The sequence below is a fragment of the Falco peregrinus genome, chromosome 8 (assembly GCF_023634155.1).
Source record: "Falco peregrinus isolate bFalPer1 chromosome 8, bFalPer1.pri, whole genome shotgun sequence".
Taxonomy (NCBI): Eukaryota; Metazoa; Chordata; class Aves; order Falconiformes; family Falconidae; genus Falco; species Falco peregrinus.
This window is the reverse complement of record NC_073728.1, coordinates 54,960,244-54,976,349: the sequence shown is the minus strand read 5'-3', so window position 1 is coordinate 54,976,349 and position 16,106 is coordinate 54,960,244. Positions and strand designations below refer to the sequence as shown.

The window sequence follows — 16,106 nt, the reverse complement described above, 5'->3', positions numbered from 1 at the left end:
GTAAATATCCTGGATAAAAGCAACAGAGTTGTCCTTGAGAAATAAATAATAGTGAATTTCTGGAAAATACGTAGTGCCATTCTGTAGTGCTTCAGAAGAGAGTAGATAAACATTTCTTCTTTAACGAAGTTGAACAAGCCTTACCTTGAAGGTTATCAAGGATGTATGGTAACAAATTTTCCTGTATCACATTCCAATTTTAGAAGTGATAGTTTTCTTCTAAAGTATTGGAAAATAATTAAACTTCTTTGTTTCTTTCAAAACTGAGAACAACTGAGCCAAATGAAAGACTGTGCAGTTCCCTGAACCAATTCCTGTTAACTGTTGAGGATTACACCCTTTCACAAAAATTCGTAAGCCAAACACCAGCTTTTCAAGCAGCAGGACTATAGCTAGGCACTGTCTCCTCAAATAATTTCCTCTGACTTTGGAAATGTAAAATCAGATCTTGCGGTTTTATCACTCCCATTGTCTGTGGTTTAGGAAAAAGCACCATATCTTCTCAAAGAAAAAGGAAAAAATACTAGCAGCTATACGTTTGGAGACTAATTTTAGGAAGAACTGAGCCATTCTGATATGCTGCAGTCAACAGGAACTGAGGGCGCTCAATAATTCATGAGTTTCTTTCCATGTTTGAGCTTGTTGAAAATTTCTCAAGGAAACATTTTTCATCAGAAAATTCCAACTCCTGTGAACCAAAACTGCATACACGACAGGATATCCTTGGATACTTGTCTAGTATCTCTCCTTTAATCCAGTTTGAAATGGCTTTTAATCTACAATAATATAATTATATAATAATAAAATATTTAAAATATTAAATAGGTTGCTTGACTACAAGACAAAAGAATTTCTAAAAGGTGAAACAAACTATTTCGATCAATCTTCACCGTGATTTTTTGTTCTTTTAAAACACAAATGTTTGAGAAGAAAAAAAGATTAGAACTTGTTTTTACCTTCAGTTTGAGCTGCAAAATATTTTCATAACATTTCCTGGGAAAAGGTAAACATTTCCTACTTTAGATCTAGTTATGAATGGATTTTTATGCCTCTTCTTAGTGATGAGTGGTGTGTTAAATTTGTTATGTCTTTACTGTCGCTTTGATCCCGTTATTTTAAAATGAATGGCATTTGCATCAGAAGGCAGCATAATAACCTTTTCTTACCTTTAGTCTTTCTGTTACACCATCAGTGAAACTGACTGTGAATTCAGCAATTTTGGGCACTCTGAGTTTTCCTTTGTTCTTCTGGTCAGGCTGATATTCTGTTCTTGTTTTCACAATTACCTGGAAAATATCAACACGTTAAAGGTTTCTGCACACATGATACGTTTTTTCTGTTATCTAAGCTTTTCTGTACAAACCATCCCCTGGACCTACACAAGTACCTTAGAACCATAAATTAACACCAACTCATCGTACCCTCAGGAACCGAGACAGAGAAATGAATAGTCAGGCAGATACACAGACCTAGGCCAGTGAGCTTATCATCATACCGAGTCTTAAAATAGCTGACAGCAAAATGTTTGACACCCACTTTTGTTTAGGACTAGGCATATAATTTTTATATCGTCTCCAATGGGTAGAACGCACAGAAAAACAGCCCATCCTAAAGAAGAGCCTCACTTACTAAAAACCCCATCCCAACAGTTCCACTGAAGCCAATTTAAACTTGGGCCATTTGGTGTCTCATTTATTTAGGTTCCAAATTATCAATATTAATCTCATGCTATCACCTTGGGTTTTCCCCAGAACATCACAGTGTCATTTGCTGACTAGTCCAGGTCCTACTAGCCTTACAAAAATGAGAACTGAGAAGTCCTAAGTGGCTTTAAAAGGGAATGGTCAAATTACCAACACTGCATTGTCAATCTACACTGAATTTACTTGTAATCTAGAATAACCCTAAATATTTTGGGTAAAATGCACCCATTGTAAACACAGAAAAAGTAACACCTAATGCCAGCTGCTCTCAGAGGGGACGAGCATCAGGGCTATACTCTGAAACCAACAGCCCTCCAGAGGAGTGAGCGTATCCATCCCAATATACACAAGAATCTTAAAAGACTACCCATCCATGAGCCTATGCAGCTAAATAGCATCATGAGAACATGCCAGCATAGCCACACTAGCTTACTCTGGCTCAAAAAATGCAAGAGAAGACAAAACGGCCTTGTCTTCAGCACTGGCCAAGAGCTGGAGCTCATCCCTGGAGAGGGGAGCTGTGGTTGCGAGCACACGCTACCGCTGCGCTTCTGCAGAGGGTTAGAAACCCGGAGCAAGGTCCGCAAAGCATACGATGGGTTGGTGTGGTCTACAGGGCTTGGGCAGATTAAACAAAAAGGACAGAAAGAACACTGAAGCTCTTGATCCTGGGGCCAACACTTCCACTTCTTTGCCTCCCATCCCAAACTGCAGGACTTAGGCAGCTGTCAGCCTTGCCAAGGTGAAAAGTAAATATTTCAGGAGTGGTGACTGGTTCATACGCGAGTGACAAGAATGATCCAAAAGCTCTTTGTTAGAAACAAAATGTCTTGAAGGACTGAAAAAGATTAAGTGATGCACAAGGCTGAGTTACCAGCTAATGAAGAACTTATTTGCAAATGAAGATGGCAAAGTCTGGTTTGGACCAGAGAAAACCCCAGGTATTTAATCCTCCTGCACTTAATGCCACGAGAAAATCAGAGTGAGAGAAAATCAGTGAGGAGTCATAAGCCAATTTTCTGGATTCAAATGCAAATCATTAAGGACTGATGAATATTTACATCCCTCAGCAAATCCCTCTCGATAGCATTTACTACAGTAGCATTTGCAACATTAGGACTTGGGAAGAAGAAGAGACAAAAAGCCACCCAAATATATTTATATTAGTAGTTTGGAACTCAGAATTTCTAATGACACGACATAGCTGATGGGAAATGACACATGGGGACAAGCCTGATTCGGTGGGTTTGGGATGAACCCTGACACTGCTCTGAACCTACTATTGCACCAAACCCCGCGGTGCTCTGAAATGCAGTCCAGCACACTGTGGACCAAAAAAAGCAAAGCTCCCTCTCCAGCCCAGACAAACGGGCCCAGGTTAGCTCTGAGCTAGAACAGGCGATAACCTCATTTTCTTACTCAAAAGAAGGCGAGTGCAGTCAGGACTCCATGCAGCTGGCCCCCAGCTTCCCAGTCTCCTCACTGGCCTTTTGTAAGCCCAGTACAGTAAGTTACAGACTGTCGGCCATCAACACCTGCCAGCCAGTGTTCAGAAATTGCACTCGTTCTATTTTCAAACTACCAGTCACAATAACCAGTTCTCCCAAATTCATGCTTCCTGCTTGATATAAATCTTACTGCAGACAAAAGTGTTAAATATACATGAGGGCTTTTCCACAGACTCTAATGTTAGGTCTTAATGAAGGACCACAAAGACAGAATATAAGAAAAAAAAAAAAAGAAAAAAAAAGCACCTTACTTGTTTCTAGATATAATTTAATTTTATTCCATTCTTTGTCATTAATGTCAGTTTTATTACGGGTATTCATTAACTGTTGTTACATTCAACAAATACCTGCTAAGCAGGAAAGTTTAAATTATGCTGTCTACAGGGATACAGCATGAGACTGAAAATAAACCCACACAGCCCTTCACCAGGCAAGTCCAGTAGCAATGTCAGTCATGTCTGCGAATAAATAAATTAGCTCAGTCCCCAGCCAGATCAGAACCTACTTGAAACACAATTTGCTGACTGTGCCAGCAGCGAAATGTGTGTGTGCGCACAGCCATAGTCATCCTGCTGGTCAGTGTTTTGCAGAGAAATTTGCAGAGGTGTTGAAAAGCTTCACTAGACGAGGTAAGAAGTGCTTTTGCTAAATGCCTTTTGGCATTGCAAAAGCTAAATATCTGCTCTCCAGAAGTATCTTTGTCAGACACCTGGTGGAGTTACTCAGCAGAAGAAAGACAGTCAGTAAGGTCTCCTCTTTAAAGGAGAGTGGAAACCTGTAGTGTAGGGGTAGCAAGCATTCAATATTGTGGCAGTAATGATAAAAATGTCATTTTGTCGAGGGCACGGGCTGCACATTGAAAGGAAAAGAGCTAACTCTTGCTTAGTCCCCTACAGCCTAAATAAATAAGCCTGAGCACGGGTGCCACTTTTGCAGCCACGTTCACCCCTTCTCCATCCGACAAGCTGCCATCCCCACCCCATGCAAAGGCTTCTGGAAACTGAGTTGTGTTCATCACACTCCTTGAGCATTACCGAGGCCACACCAGCCACGGCGACCATAGCAATATCCAGAGAAAGGAGCAAACACTGTCAGATGGCAACACACGGATACGCACACACACACGCACCACACACAGTTGTCAGCGGAGCGTTTGCTACAGCGACAGCCGCCCAGGCACGTCAGTTGTGAGTGCCTCTGAAACAAGTTCAAATGAGAGCTGCTCAAAACCCCAAAGAAATTTTCTAAAGCACAAAGTATTAATCTAAGTGCAAATTTAGAAAAGGAATAGTTAATCTTGTAAAGATTTTTTTTTTATCTTTTTAGCATTATTGGGGTTTTGCTATTTTGGTTGGTAGTTCTCCTTTCATTTTCCAGTTTTCTCATTTGGGTTGGATGGGAAAGAAGATTTGCCTTCCCCCTGTTCCCTGCCATCACTCCATTTTTACCTTTTCTTTCTATTTTGTCACTGAGAAAAAATTCCTGCCAGTAAAGTCTTTCAGATATTCTAACCAAATTGCTGTTGGATGTACAGTAATAAAAATCGCACTGACTCCACAGCCAGTGCAATGATCAGCATTCATTTATCACCGGCTGCCCCAGAGCAGTTCCATCAGAGCCCAGGATCCCACTGTTCCGATGCAAACAAGGTACATTCATCTCACACCATGACAGGTTTCCTGGGAGAGCTACTGGCGTTTGTTACAAACCACAGCAAACGGAACGATCCCCATTCCTTCCCCCTGCCTGTTTTGCAGCTTTGCTGACTTCCATAGAGTTATTCTTCATCGAAACCAGAGGAAGGGAGTGTAAGACTGGGGTCCTGTGCAGGTTGCAATTCAAAGCAAACTGAAGTGAAAGAAATGCCCATCTCCTCATTCCCTGCTCTGCAGTGCTGTGAGGGTAGAAATGAACCGCTGAAAGGGGGTAACTTCCAGAGCTGGCAGCAATGCTTGGCTGTGCTCTGGCCTCCCGAGTACAGACAATAAATGCAAACAACTGAACCAGTGCTTAAATGGACAAGTAGTCTCTTGGAATGTTCCCAAAAAAGACAATTAGCTCCTTCTCCATCCCCACTGCAGAAACACCGTTCTGCTTATTCTCCACACTTGCCACCATGAGCTCTCACCTCCTCCTGCATGCTCCCTAAGGCTTGTCTTAACTCATACTCATGGTGAGAAGGGTCTGGCTGTTTCAGGTTGGCATCCCTACCCGTGAGCTTACTCGGGCAGAGAATTATTGCTATGATTTTTATTCACCTCATGAAGCAAGCCCGCACACCTAAAAATTAACATCAAAGAGCAAGGACAGTCCCATCAACTTTTTGGATTGCCTAAGCCTTTGTCTTGTCAGCCTTTGTGTTTCATTATTTAGGTCCTGATCCAGCACCAGCTTATGCCTGTGCCCCACTTTGTGTGTTGTGATCGGCCACCACAGAGAGCAGCCTCTCCGCCAGCTCAGTCCAGCCTACCCGCAGTCCTTTAAAGCTGGTACTGTGGATGGAGCCTAGATGAACGCTAGCTCAGGGGATGGCCCTGCAAATTATGTTGCTACCATGACCTGTTCTTAAAGTTTTCACGCTATTTCCCAGAAACTCTCCACCTTTAAATTGCAGAGAGACTGTGCTGCTCATGGCAGATGCAGTAAAGGGGGCACAAATAAATTACTTGGGACTTCCTTCATTTTACATCCAAAATAAAATTGTTCTTTGAAAGTTGCTTCCTAGATGAAGTACTACTAGATGATGTACTACTGACTCTAGTACAGGAAGAGAGAAAAGGGTTTCCAAGGACCAGCAAAACGACATCTCTAATTACAGGAATCCACACTGCAGTCCTTGCAGCTTACTCCATAACCAGGTTTATCTAGCATTTGAACTCATTAACTTCCAATTCAGCAAAGCACTTAAGCTTGCAATTAGTCCTATTAACATCAGCAGGATTAGTCAGATATTTAAAGTTAAGTGTGCATTTAGGTGCTTTGGCCAGATCAGAGCTTAAACTGGCATCAGTCACCTTCCTACAGCCAGTTATAATACTGATGCAAGGCTCCTGTGGCATTCTTTGGCAAGATCGCTCAAAGCGCTTCACATACCAGCATGACCCCAGTATCCCCATATTACTGATGGCGGAGTAGGGAAAAAAAAAAGAAAGAAAAAAAAAGTTTAGTAATCATAGAATTTTCACAGAATGGTTTGGGTTGGAAGGGACCTTGAAGATCATCTAGTTCCTGCCCCCCAGCCATGGGCAGGGGCACCTTCCACCAGGGCAGGGTGCTCAGAGCCCCGTCCAGCCTGGCCTTGAGCATCCCAGGGATGGGGCATCCACAGCTGCTCTGAGCAACCTGCTCCAGTGTCTCACCACCCTACTGTGCTGAGTCACACCAGCAATTGGTGGCTGAGTCAGGAATATGACAGACCACAGCTCGCTGCTACTTACAGTGCACTGTGTTTTCTCAGGTTTTCATTAATTGAGTGGTAACAGTAGCTCCAGCACATTCTCCATTTAAATATAACATTCTTGGGATTAGGGGCTAGCAAAATATGGCTGGGGTGGGCAGGAAGTCAGCTGTCCTATGGAAAATGGCAGCTCCCTGCAGAATCGTTGTCCTCAATCATCCTAGGTTGGCAGCTGAAATAATACTCTCCATGTCTTGAAAGGTATTTATTTTCTATCCTTTTTTTTTGCATCTTCTGGTTCCCCATTCCAATCCCTCAGACACTTTTCTGCAAAAGCTCAGTAGCGGTCTATACAGAATGGCCTGTGAAAGTCATAAAACCTCAGACACGACAGGACAACAAGCCGTATCTATCATGCTGCTCCACACAAGAAAGATTTTTCTAATGATGCTGTTTGCTAACACACTTATCGAGTCCTACACCTAAATGCACTTATTATTCTAGGCTTAATGCTAGTGACACCACTGGAATCAATAGAAAACCTTTCCTCAGCTTTAATGAATGCAGGACCAGGCACCTTCTCTGTAGTGATGCTTTGGAAAATTATAGGTGTGCTGAGGTGAGAAACAACAGATGAGAGTCTGCGTACACCAGCAGGAAATCCATCATCAACCACCTTGAAAAAGTAAACAGTAGGAGACTGCTGGGAAATCTAGAGATTTTGGATGCTGAAAGAAAAAAGAAAGAAAGCTTCTAACGAAGTGAACTATACTAAAAGCATTTGCTTTGAGGAGGAAGGAGCAGAGTGGACATGAAGTAGGACAAATGGAAAACCAGCACATTAAGCATGGAACCTGAAAAAGGGTTTTCCTGCAATGGGATGAAGTAAGTGTTTCAGAAAATGAACTGATATGAATTCTGAGTCTTGTCTCAGACTGACTAAACGCAACATCATTTACTGCCACTTTATATTTGCGTTTGAGCTCTATGGTTTTCCCTGAAGAAATGAGTAATAATATTTAACATAACTGGCATTGTGTTTAAATTATTCATTTGGAAAAAGACATGCAGCCCTTCTGTAATTCCCACTTCACTGCCACAGTGCATGTAATATATTGTGGTTCAGGTGCTGCAAAGTGCAAACCATAAAAATTTAAAATACTACTTCCCGGGATTATTAATAATGAAGAGTCTCTCACTCAGAGTGGCTGTCAGCTTGACAGAAGAGATAAACAAAATGTGTTTCTCCTAACAAGGAGAAAGGTTTCTTCCAAGTTCAAAGCCGGACTTTGTAGTCCCACAAAATGGTTGTTAACACGCCCATCAGCTTCCATACGGATTAGTCATGCTCACTTTTAAATGAAAATGAGACTCTCGGCTTCATTCCTTTCTATGTCTTTCTTCCTCCCTTGCAGAGAAAGAACCAGAAAATATAAACTTACCACTGGCACCAACGACGTGGTTTCCTTTGCCTTCATTACCCAACTGAGCACCAACAGCTGAGAAAGACCTTAGAGAGAGTCCCCGCTGTAGCATGCCATCCAGGTTACTGACAACAGCAAAATGGTGACCCCCAGTCCTGGCGCCAGATCTGCTCTGGCTGAGTTGGTTTCTATGCTTATGTGCTGCAAGCCAGGGCTTGGCTAAAATTCACCACCTGCTCCCACACCAAATTCTCCAGTGACCTACCAGCTCTAATCCTCACACATAGCCAGCTTCAAAGAGCAAACGAGATGTTCACGTTGCCAAAGTAGCTGAAGTTAAAATACTTAGCAGTAGAAGAGTACAGGAAAAGAGATGGAAAAATCATGTTTCAGGGCTTAAAACAATCTCTTCCTTTGCGGGCTTAGGATGAAACATTGATAGACATGAGCAGGTCCATGCCTACTGCAGCATCTCCTGTACCTTCTGCTGACTCTTGCACTGACTACTACTGCTAATACCAGGACACGCTGGACTGATTGGATCAGTAATCTCAGATTACCTGGCAATCACTGTGCTGCCAATTCCCAGATCTTTAAACAATCAGGTCTTTAAAAAATTTCCCAAATAATTATGACTATGTCCCATCCCATGGGAGAGGCAGCTATGCTTCCAAATATACAGGATGGACACATCTCAGCAGGCACACCTCCCAGAGATTAATATTAAAATTGGCATTTGGGATGTATGTAATGGTAGTCCCCATGGCATCCTAGTCACTATCTGAACACATAAAACACCTAAAATATCAAGCAGAAAAAAGAAGGGGGGGGGGGGGGAAAGAAAGAAAGTTTAAGCAAAGGATACCCTGAGAACAAATCCATAGTCAATAGAGAAAGCCACAGTCAGTAGAAACACTGCTTTTTCTCCCCTGTATCAGCTCATCTAATGGGTGTTGTGCTGGAAATGAGTTTCACAGAGGGTGGTAGAAAAAAAGTGGTCTCCTGAATCAGTGCCAGGAGGATATTCCAGGCATAAGGAACATCACAAAAGGACAAAGACAGCAAATGTAATCAGCCCTGACATCACCGATGAAAGGCAGCACAAAATGCAAAGGCTGCACTGGGAGCTGAAAGCAGCTCAGAAGGGAAAGACATAGTTTGCAAGCACAAAGGGAGCTTGGAAATTATTCAGCTAAGTCCCCCTACAAATCCCTAGGTGACCATAACCATCAGGAACCCACAGGAGGCTGAGAATGGGTGACAAAAATTTATTTCAGTAGGTTCAGCCAGGAGAAGGTATAGCAAAGCAGGAAAAAGAATCAATCACTCTGCTGTAGTGATGGTAAATTGGCCAGGGTAAATTAGCAGAGCTCCATTGATTTCATCTAAACTACACTGATTTATACTGGTCAAGAATTCTGCCCAGTCTTACTTTTGAGACCAGTAACTGCTATGTGGGGTTCACTTCACGGTCTTGCTAAAATAACTACCACCTGCAGCAACGGGCTTTCATGTTAGAAGAAAGACTTGATTACAACAGGCTTAGCCAAGCATCCGTACCCTAACACACTTCTCTTGTGTCCATTTCTGCTGTTTCTGCAGAACGCAGCTCTAAGAAGTGCAGTGCAGACATAACGGGGTTTAAGAGAGGCAACGGAGGTCACAAAAACGGGCACGCGGTGGCTTTAAACCACCTAAGCAGTGCAGTTAAGGAGAGACATGTCTGCACAGGCTGTACAAATCCCGAGATTTTCTACAGTGAAGATCTGCAGCAGCAACACGTTATCTGTATGCAAGCGAGGCAGTTGAACGCTACCCCAGGTGTCTGCGAAGGCTGCGAGCACATGCCTGGATTGCAGTGCAGCCCTGCACGAGCGGATCGCCGGCGAGCAGAGGTCTTCGGTGCCAGGGGAAGGCTAGCCCAACAGCAGCCATGTCCAAAGAAGAGGAGCTTCTTTGAACTGCCAAGAGCCTGAAGTGGGGCTGTCCAAAACATGCAAACAAAACCAAAAAGGTTACCCTGAAACCCTGCGCTGCCACAGTGTGTGTTGCTGCAAATATTTATTACAGCTTAATGAGCAGAGGCGATGTTTACATTCAAATACACATCTAGAGGACAAATGGATTTGCGCAGCGTGGGAGGAGGACAATGTCACAGGAGAGGAAGGCTGAGACTTTGGTATTTGTGGGGATTAGGCAGAGTATCCCAAGTGGAGAAAAGAAAGGATGGAGAAAGGCAAGACAGCCTGCCCATTCCTTCATATTCTCAGTACTCCCTTTTTATTCCCTTCCTTTCTTTGATTCATGCTTTATTTCCCTTCGCATCCTCCTCCTGCCTTTTACTCTTCCTTCTTTCAACTGCCACTATTACTAGCCCTGCCCCATCTCTCCTTTTGCCATTTGCTCCATCCCACCCAATTCAGCAGCAGCTGCACAGCAGCACAGACGCCTGCCTCTGGCTGCATCAGGAGCCCCACAGGCAGTGGCAGGGAAGGCTGAGCTGCCTCTGGCCCCACCACACGTAGCAGCACCCCGAAATCAGCTCCACGCTGCCCCGATGGCGTGTGCCTTCAGGCTGGCTAGAGCTGCCATGAGCTGCTGGGCTTCGCCGAGGGCAGACTGACATCAGTATTTCAAGACAGAGTTGCAAGTAGTCCCCCAGGTACAAAAGCACTCATCCAGCATACTATTAATTATGCCTGCTCAGCTGGCCAGGACAAAACATTATTTTCTGTAAAACCAATAGGGACAGGCTGTGAACACAAGGGACCCCCCTGATTTTCAGGAACTCCTGATTACTCTGTGTGAATGCGTGGCCTCGGCCACTCAGAGAGGGGTGCCACCGAGGAGGGCAAGTGGCAGGAGGATGGGATGGGAAAAGCATCTGAAGAGAGCACTTACATCTATTTTTTTTCTTTCTTGGGCTGGATGGTAGGAATTTGTCACTAGAGAAATTATTTCTCAAGCCTCCAGATGCATTCAAAATAAAGAACAATGGGCCACATGATAAGCTTTCTGCAGCCTTCACCACAAAAGAGATGCCGGATGTTTTTTTCAGCCCTGACAATAGCGTTCATGCACTTTTGTGTTATGTAAAATTGGGATTTTTACTGCCAGAACAGAGGCATTTCCTGCTGGATTATACTGAAGTGAGCCTATGAGACCAAGGGGTCCCCAGTTGTTGATCTCATTTAAAATTTCAGTGAAACAGTATGGTCCCTGAAAAGCCGCGTATCTTTTAGCATTATCATTGCAGAGACATGTAACAATTACAGGCAAAGCTTTGTCTATACCTAGGAAAACAAGTGAAGAGCTAGCATTTTTCCCTTTGGTCCTAAAAGAAAAAAAGACTTTTTTTTTCTCTCTCTCTTTTCTTTTTGAATAAGAAGAAATTAAATTCAGAGACATAAAAAGCCAGGTCAAGAGCTTGTCACCAGTGATGGCTATTATTCCTGTTACATAGATGGATTTCAGCAAAAAGGCCACGCAGAAATGATTTAAGAGCATCTGTCTCTGCCTTCTGCAAATGTGCCACCCCAGCAAGAGAACAGGGGGCAAGGGAAATGCTTGAAGATAGTCAATAAATACAAATACTCAGCACGCTTAGCACCCTGAGGGAGAAATTACTGTCCCAGGTACATTTCTCCCCTTGCAGCCATACAACTGCTGACAGAACGAGGAGAATGCTGATGCTGCAGGAGGAACAGCACAGGTCTTAGGAGGAGACATCCTCATTTGGTGGAAAAGGAAACAGTCAGTCCAGTGGCCAATAATTTTTAGAAAAGGTTACCAAATTCCAGCCTCCTGAATTCCTGCCTGCATTTTTTCAACAGCGTCAAGGTGGAAGTCGGAGGGAGCTGCTAAGCTCACAGTGCTTTAGAAAACAAGCCTGTTAGGAAAGCATCTCCAAAAGGACGGACAGTAAGTTTAAGCATGCCTTTAAGAAAGCGCTTCCCCCTATCACCCCCCACATGATTTCTTATCATCAAGGAGCAATCTGAAAAGAGATGGGTTTCAGGGATTACATCACATGAGCAAAAGCCTCATTTTTATATTCTTTCACTGTATCCTCTCTCTGAAAGGGGCGCCAGACACAGCAAACACTTCGAAAGAGATGAAGCTACGGTGAAACAGCTACAGAGGTTAATGCTGAGAGTCACTTCAAGTGACTCTCAAGTGATCCAGTTACAAAAATATCCTTCAAATGAAGAATCAGGTATTTAAAGCCCTTAAAACATGATTTTTCAGTCTGTAGATTCCATAGGCTTCATGGGGTGCTTTTAGGGAGCTGCAAAGGTAAGTATACTGACAAACAAAAGGTTTCTCTTCAACATGCAGGCAGGCGGCTAAGACTTAATTAGAAAAAGCCTACCAATTAAGACAGCTTGCAAACCTTTGCCATGCAATATACATAGACCAGGCGAAGGCATTCTGGCACACTGGCAGTAGCAGCACTTGGGTTGCCCAGCACAGTATACTCTTGGATTGCTAGCCAGAGCTGGTACTGCTCCTCCTTTACCAGGCAGACTGAAGCTAGAGCAAGCACACAGCCCCAGGCTGCAGCCAAACCTCCTTGCTCTGGTTTTCATGCACCCTGGACTGCCCTAGACCCAAGGTTAGACCCAGGCTGACAGCCAAGTTTCTTAAATGACGATACCCTCTCACGGAGAAGAGAAGCCCAGAAAAGGGAGTATTTAGCAGGGTTTTTTTCCCTAGACCTCACTTACAGGAAAATGCCAGGGCACACCAGCTCTTTGTTGCAGTGGCAAAGGCGATGTGATCAGCAGCTGGTGGGCGGGCAGGGAGCAGGGCCGGGAGCATTGCCTCCCTGTCGTTAAAAGTGAGCGGCAATGGGTTTGCATTTAAGAAAACAAGCAAGCAAAGTCCTTCTGAGCTGTTGGCACGCAGACCCCAACACCAAAGATGGTTTGGCTCTGGTTGTTCATGCAGCATCCCACGCAAGAGGCACAGAAAGAGCCTTGGCTTATGTTCTCACTCTCCCAAGCTAAAAATCAACTGCTGCCAGGTTTTAGGAATAGATGGAAAAAAAGTCAAATCGATTTTAGGTCAGCTTTTTTTTCAACCTTGTCTCCTGACTGCAAGGCAAGTCCAAACAACAGACTCTGAAAGACTTGAAATCCATGTCTACCCTTCCTCAGGCTCACAGACTGACTGAATTCAGTAGAAGTTTCGCTTTCCTAAGTAGAAACCTGAAGTTTCCCCCTATCACTTAGCCTTTGCCCAAGCTTTTCACCTGAGGCTCAACTCGTTATTAGACACTCTTTAAATAGACCCTCTGCCCTAGGGTGAACTCACCCCAGCAGAATCTGTTCTACAAAAAGCAAAGGAAACAGATTGTGAATTATTTTGCTTTTACCATAAATAACCGCTCCTTCTTGTGAATGGGTCTCCATTTGCTGTTAACTCCAGGCCTACTGCACACAGGAGCTGAACCACAGCCTGCAGAAATCAATACCATTGACTCTAATGAGTTCTGAATCACGCTTAGCACTCCTGGAGATACATCCCACTCTTCCAGCAAAGAAAAATATGGATGTCAGTAGATGCATTGACAGTAATGTATGCTAATGAAGGTAATGTAACCTAACAACATGTGAATTATTGATGTAGGCATGTTTAAACAGAAAAATCAGCAAGGAATCACACCAGACCAATACACTCCACTGTTTGTTCACCAACAGGCAATTGGAACGTGGTGGTTGTTAGAACACTCATTACCACTTTATTAGCTTGAATGGATTTTTGTTGGGTTATCCATGTCTCACCTGATACATGAGTCCTTTCACATTGTGTGACACTGCGTGATCTCAATGAGCCTTTGTACTAGCACCAAATAAGCTACTTTTACACATCTATGGTTTCCTCTGAGCTTTTCAGATGTTTGTGATAAATCGTACTGCTTTGCCTGAATTATTTTGCTCAATCTTATTTATCGGTCATAGATAAGGGCTGGTTTAGCTCTTCATTCACAACAATTCATGTAAGTGTAACTCTCCTGAAATGCAGCAAAGTTGCTCCTGATTGTCATGAGGCACACAGAGAACAAAACTAGCTCCTTTGTCTGGCACGGCTCTGGTCCCCAGGATGTCAAGGCAGTTGACACAGCTCTATCATAAAATAAATACGGTTTGTCTATCTAGACAGTTTTGTCATATCCATCATCATGTTCTCCTAATGTATTTAGAGAAAAAACATTTTGTACTACAGTAAACACAGGATATATATTCAATAATCATCAGTGTAAATTTTACTATTGTTCCATTAGCCTGTGAGATGTAATCATTCTGTCTGTACTTATGGGTGAGTTGGCTCCATCTCTGTGGTATCTGGGAACTACATTGCAGACAGGCTTTGTTTTTGTAAGGACTGTTGGGGCATACAGATTTTTACAGTCTCATCATGTCCTCACCAGGTTACATTGATATGCATCATCACCCCATCGATATAGACAAAAGATTTCCTAGTACATACTGCATCGAAAAAATCCCAACCACCGAACCGCAGGCGATTGCCGATGCACGTTATCTGGGCATTTTGGTGCTGCACCCAGGTCTGAGAGGGCTGAGTGGGAAGGGGATAAAGCTGTCCCCGGGCTGGAGCCAACTGGGGGGGAACAAGCCCTGGATTGCTCCATCACCGCCCTACGCACGAGGGAACTCTGCCACTCTCTCCAGAGAGATCAGCATCCCCAGTGCCCAAATAAGCTTTGCAAAGCCATAGGGAGAAAAACAAACGTTAACTGGCTTAATAATTAAAATTAAACTCGGAAGAGTTACCATGTTACTCTCAATGCAGGCAATTAATCTTACTGATAATAAGGCATTGTAAACTGCTCCTCAGTTTCTCCAGTGCCTGCAAGAGGAACGCACTAAGCTTTTCCCAGTTGTATTTCTGGAGGGATATTTGGGGTTTTTTTTTGAGGAGGGAAGGAGTCAGGGGGCAGTTGCGTGCTTATTGCCCGCGTTAAAACAGATAAACACGCTACGAGAGATAAGCCCTTTTATTTATCGACCAGCCACTACGCCACAGCTCATATCATCGGAGACCAGCAAGACCCCAAGGCGGTGAGAGCCAAGGGGCATGTACGTGTGCGCAGCCATGCCGGAGCAGCGCCTGATCCCGTTTTACCTTTTCCGGAGCCGGGAACTGCAGGTGATTTACTTCCAAAGGCGTGATCAAAGGAACCGTCTGAAAACCATCTTCGGTGGATGGTGGTTTGTTGTTCTTGTCGTTCAAATTACTCCCCAGCTTCACCATCCTCGGACCTTGCTTTCCAGACCTACAGCCAGCGAGAGGGTCAGCGTCAGGCGGGTGGCGGGAAGGGGACGGTTGCCGCGTGCCCGGCCCTGACGCCTGGCTGCCCCCCGCCCGGCAGGGTGCCTGCACGGACACCCCGCAGCACCCCCAGCGCCCCGCGCCACCCGTGGCACCGCCACCGCCAGCCGCCGCGGTGCAGCCCCTGGGGGGCTTTTGATTTGACACCCCGCCCCCCCATTTATGTGCAGCCCCCCCCCCGGGTGCCGAAGGGGGGGTTGGGGTCCATCCTCCCGCCTGCCCGGGGGCGGCGGGGCTGGGGGGGGGGGGAAGCTGGGGAGAGGGGGGGTGCGGGCTTACCCCCCCCCCCCGCGCCCCGCCCGCGCCGCCGAGCCCCTACTTACTGCAAACCACGCGGTCACCGGCGGCGGCTGGGCCCGGGCGCGGCGGGGGGTGGCGCGGCGGCGGGGGCAGGTTCCCGCTGAGGCCCGTGCGCGGCGCGGGGCGCGGGGAGCGGTGCTGAAGGGACAGCGCTGCGCCCTGCGCTCGGTGCGGCTCCGCAAGCGCGACTGAGGGCGGGCGCGGGCGGGCGGCTCCCCCCGCCCCCCCCCCCCAACCCCCCCCTCCCGCCACCGCCCGCTCGCCGCGCGCGCGCCCCGCCCCGCGCGGCCTCGGGCACCCCCTGGCGTCCCCGCCGCGCACGGCCGCGCGCCCCGGCGGGCGGTGGCGCCCCCTGCAGGTCGCGAGTGGCGCTGGCGGGGGCGGGGCGGCGCGGGGGGGCTGCGGCGGGGGGGGAGGG

At 45.6% G+C, this 16,106-nt stretch overlaps 1 protein-coding gene across 1 annotated transcript in view; it reads right to left on the bottom strand.

Annotated features, from left to right (window-relative positions):
• NSG2 (neuronal vesicle trafficking associated 2) overlaps positions 1 to 15,903 on the bottom strand; it is a 37,870-nt gene extending 21,967 nt beyond the window's left edge. The window contains exons 1-3 of the mRNA XM_055812939.1: positions 15,712 to 15,903; positions 15,182 to 15,332; positions 1,167 to 1,286 (exon numbers count right to left, since the gene is read on the bottom strand). Coding sequence (XP_055668914.1) covers positions 1,167 to 1,286; positions 15,182 to 15,310 — 249 coding nt within the window. The 5' untranslated portion in view covers positions 15,311 to 15,332; positions 15,712 to 15,903. The remainder of the gene's footprint in view (positions 1 to 1,166; positions 1,287 to 15,181; positions 15,333 to 15,711) is intronic.
• Between the last annotated feature and the right edge of the window lie 203 nt (positions 15,904 to 16,106).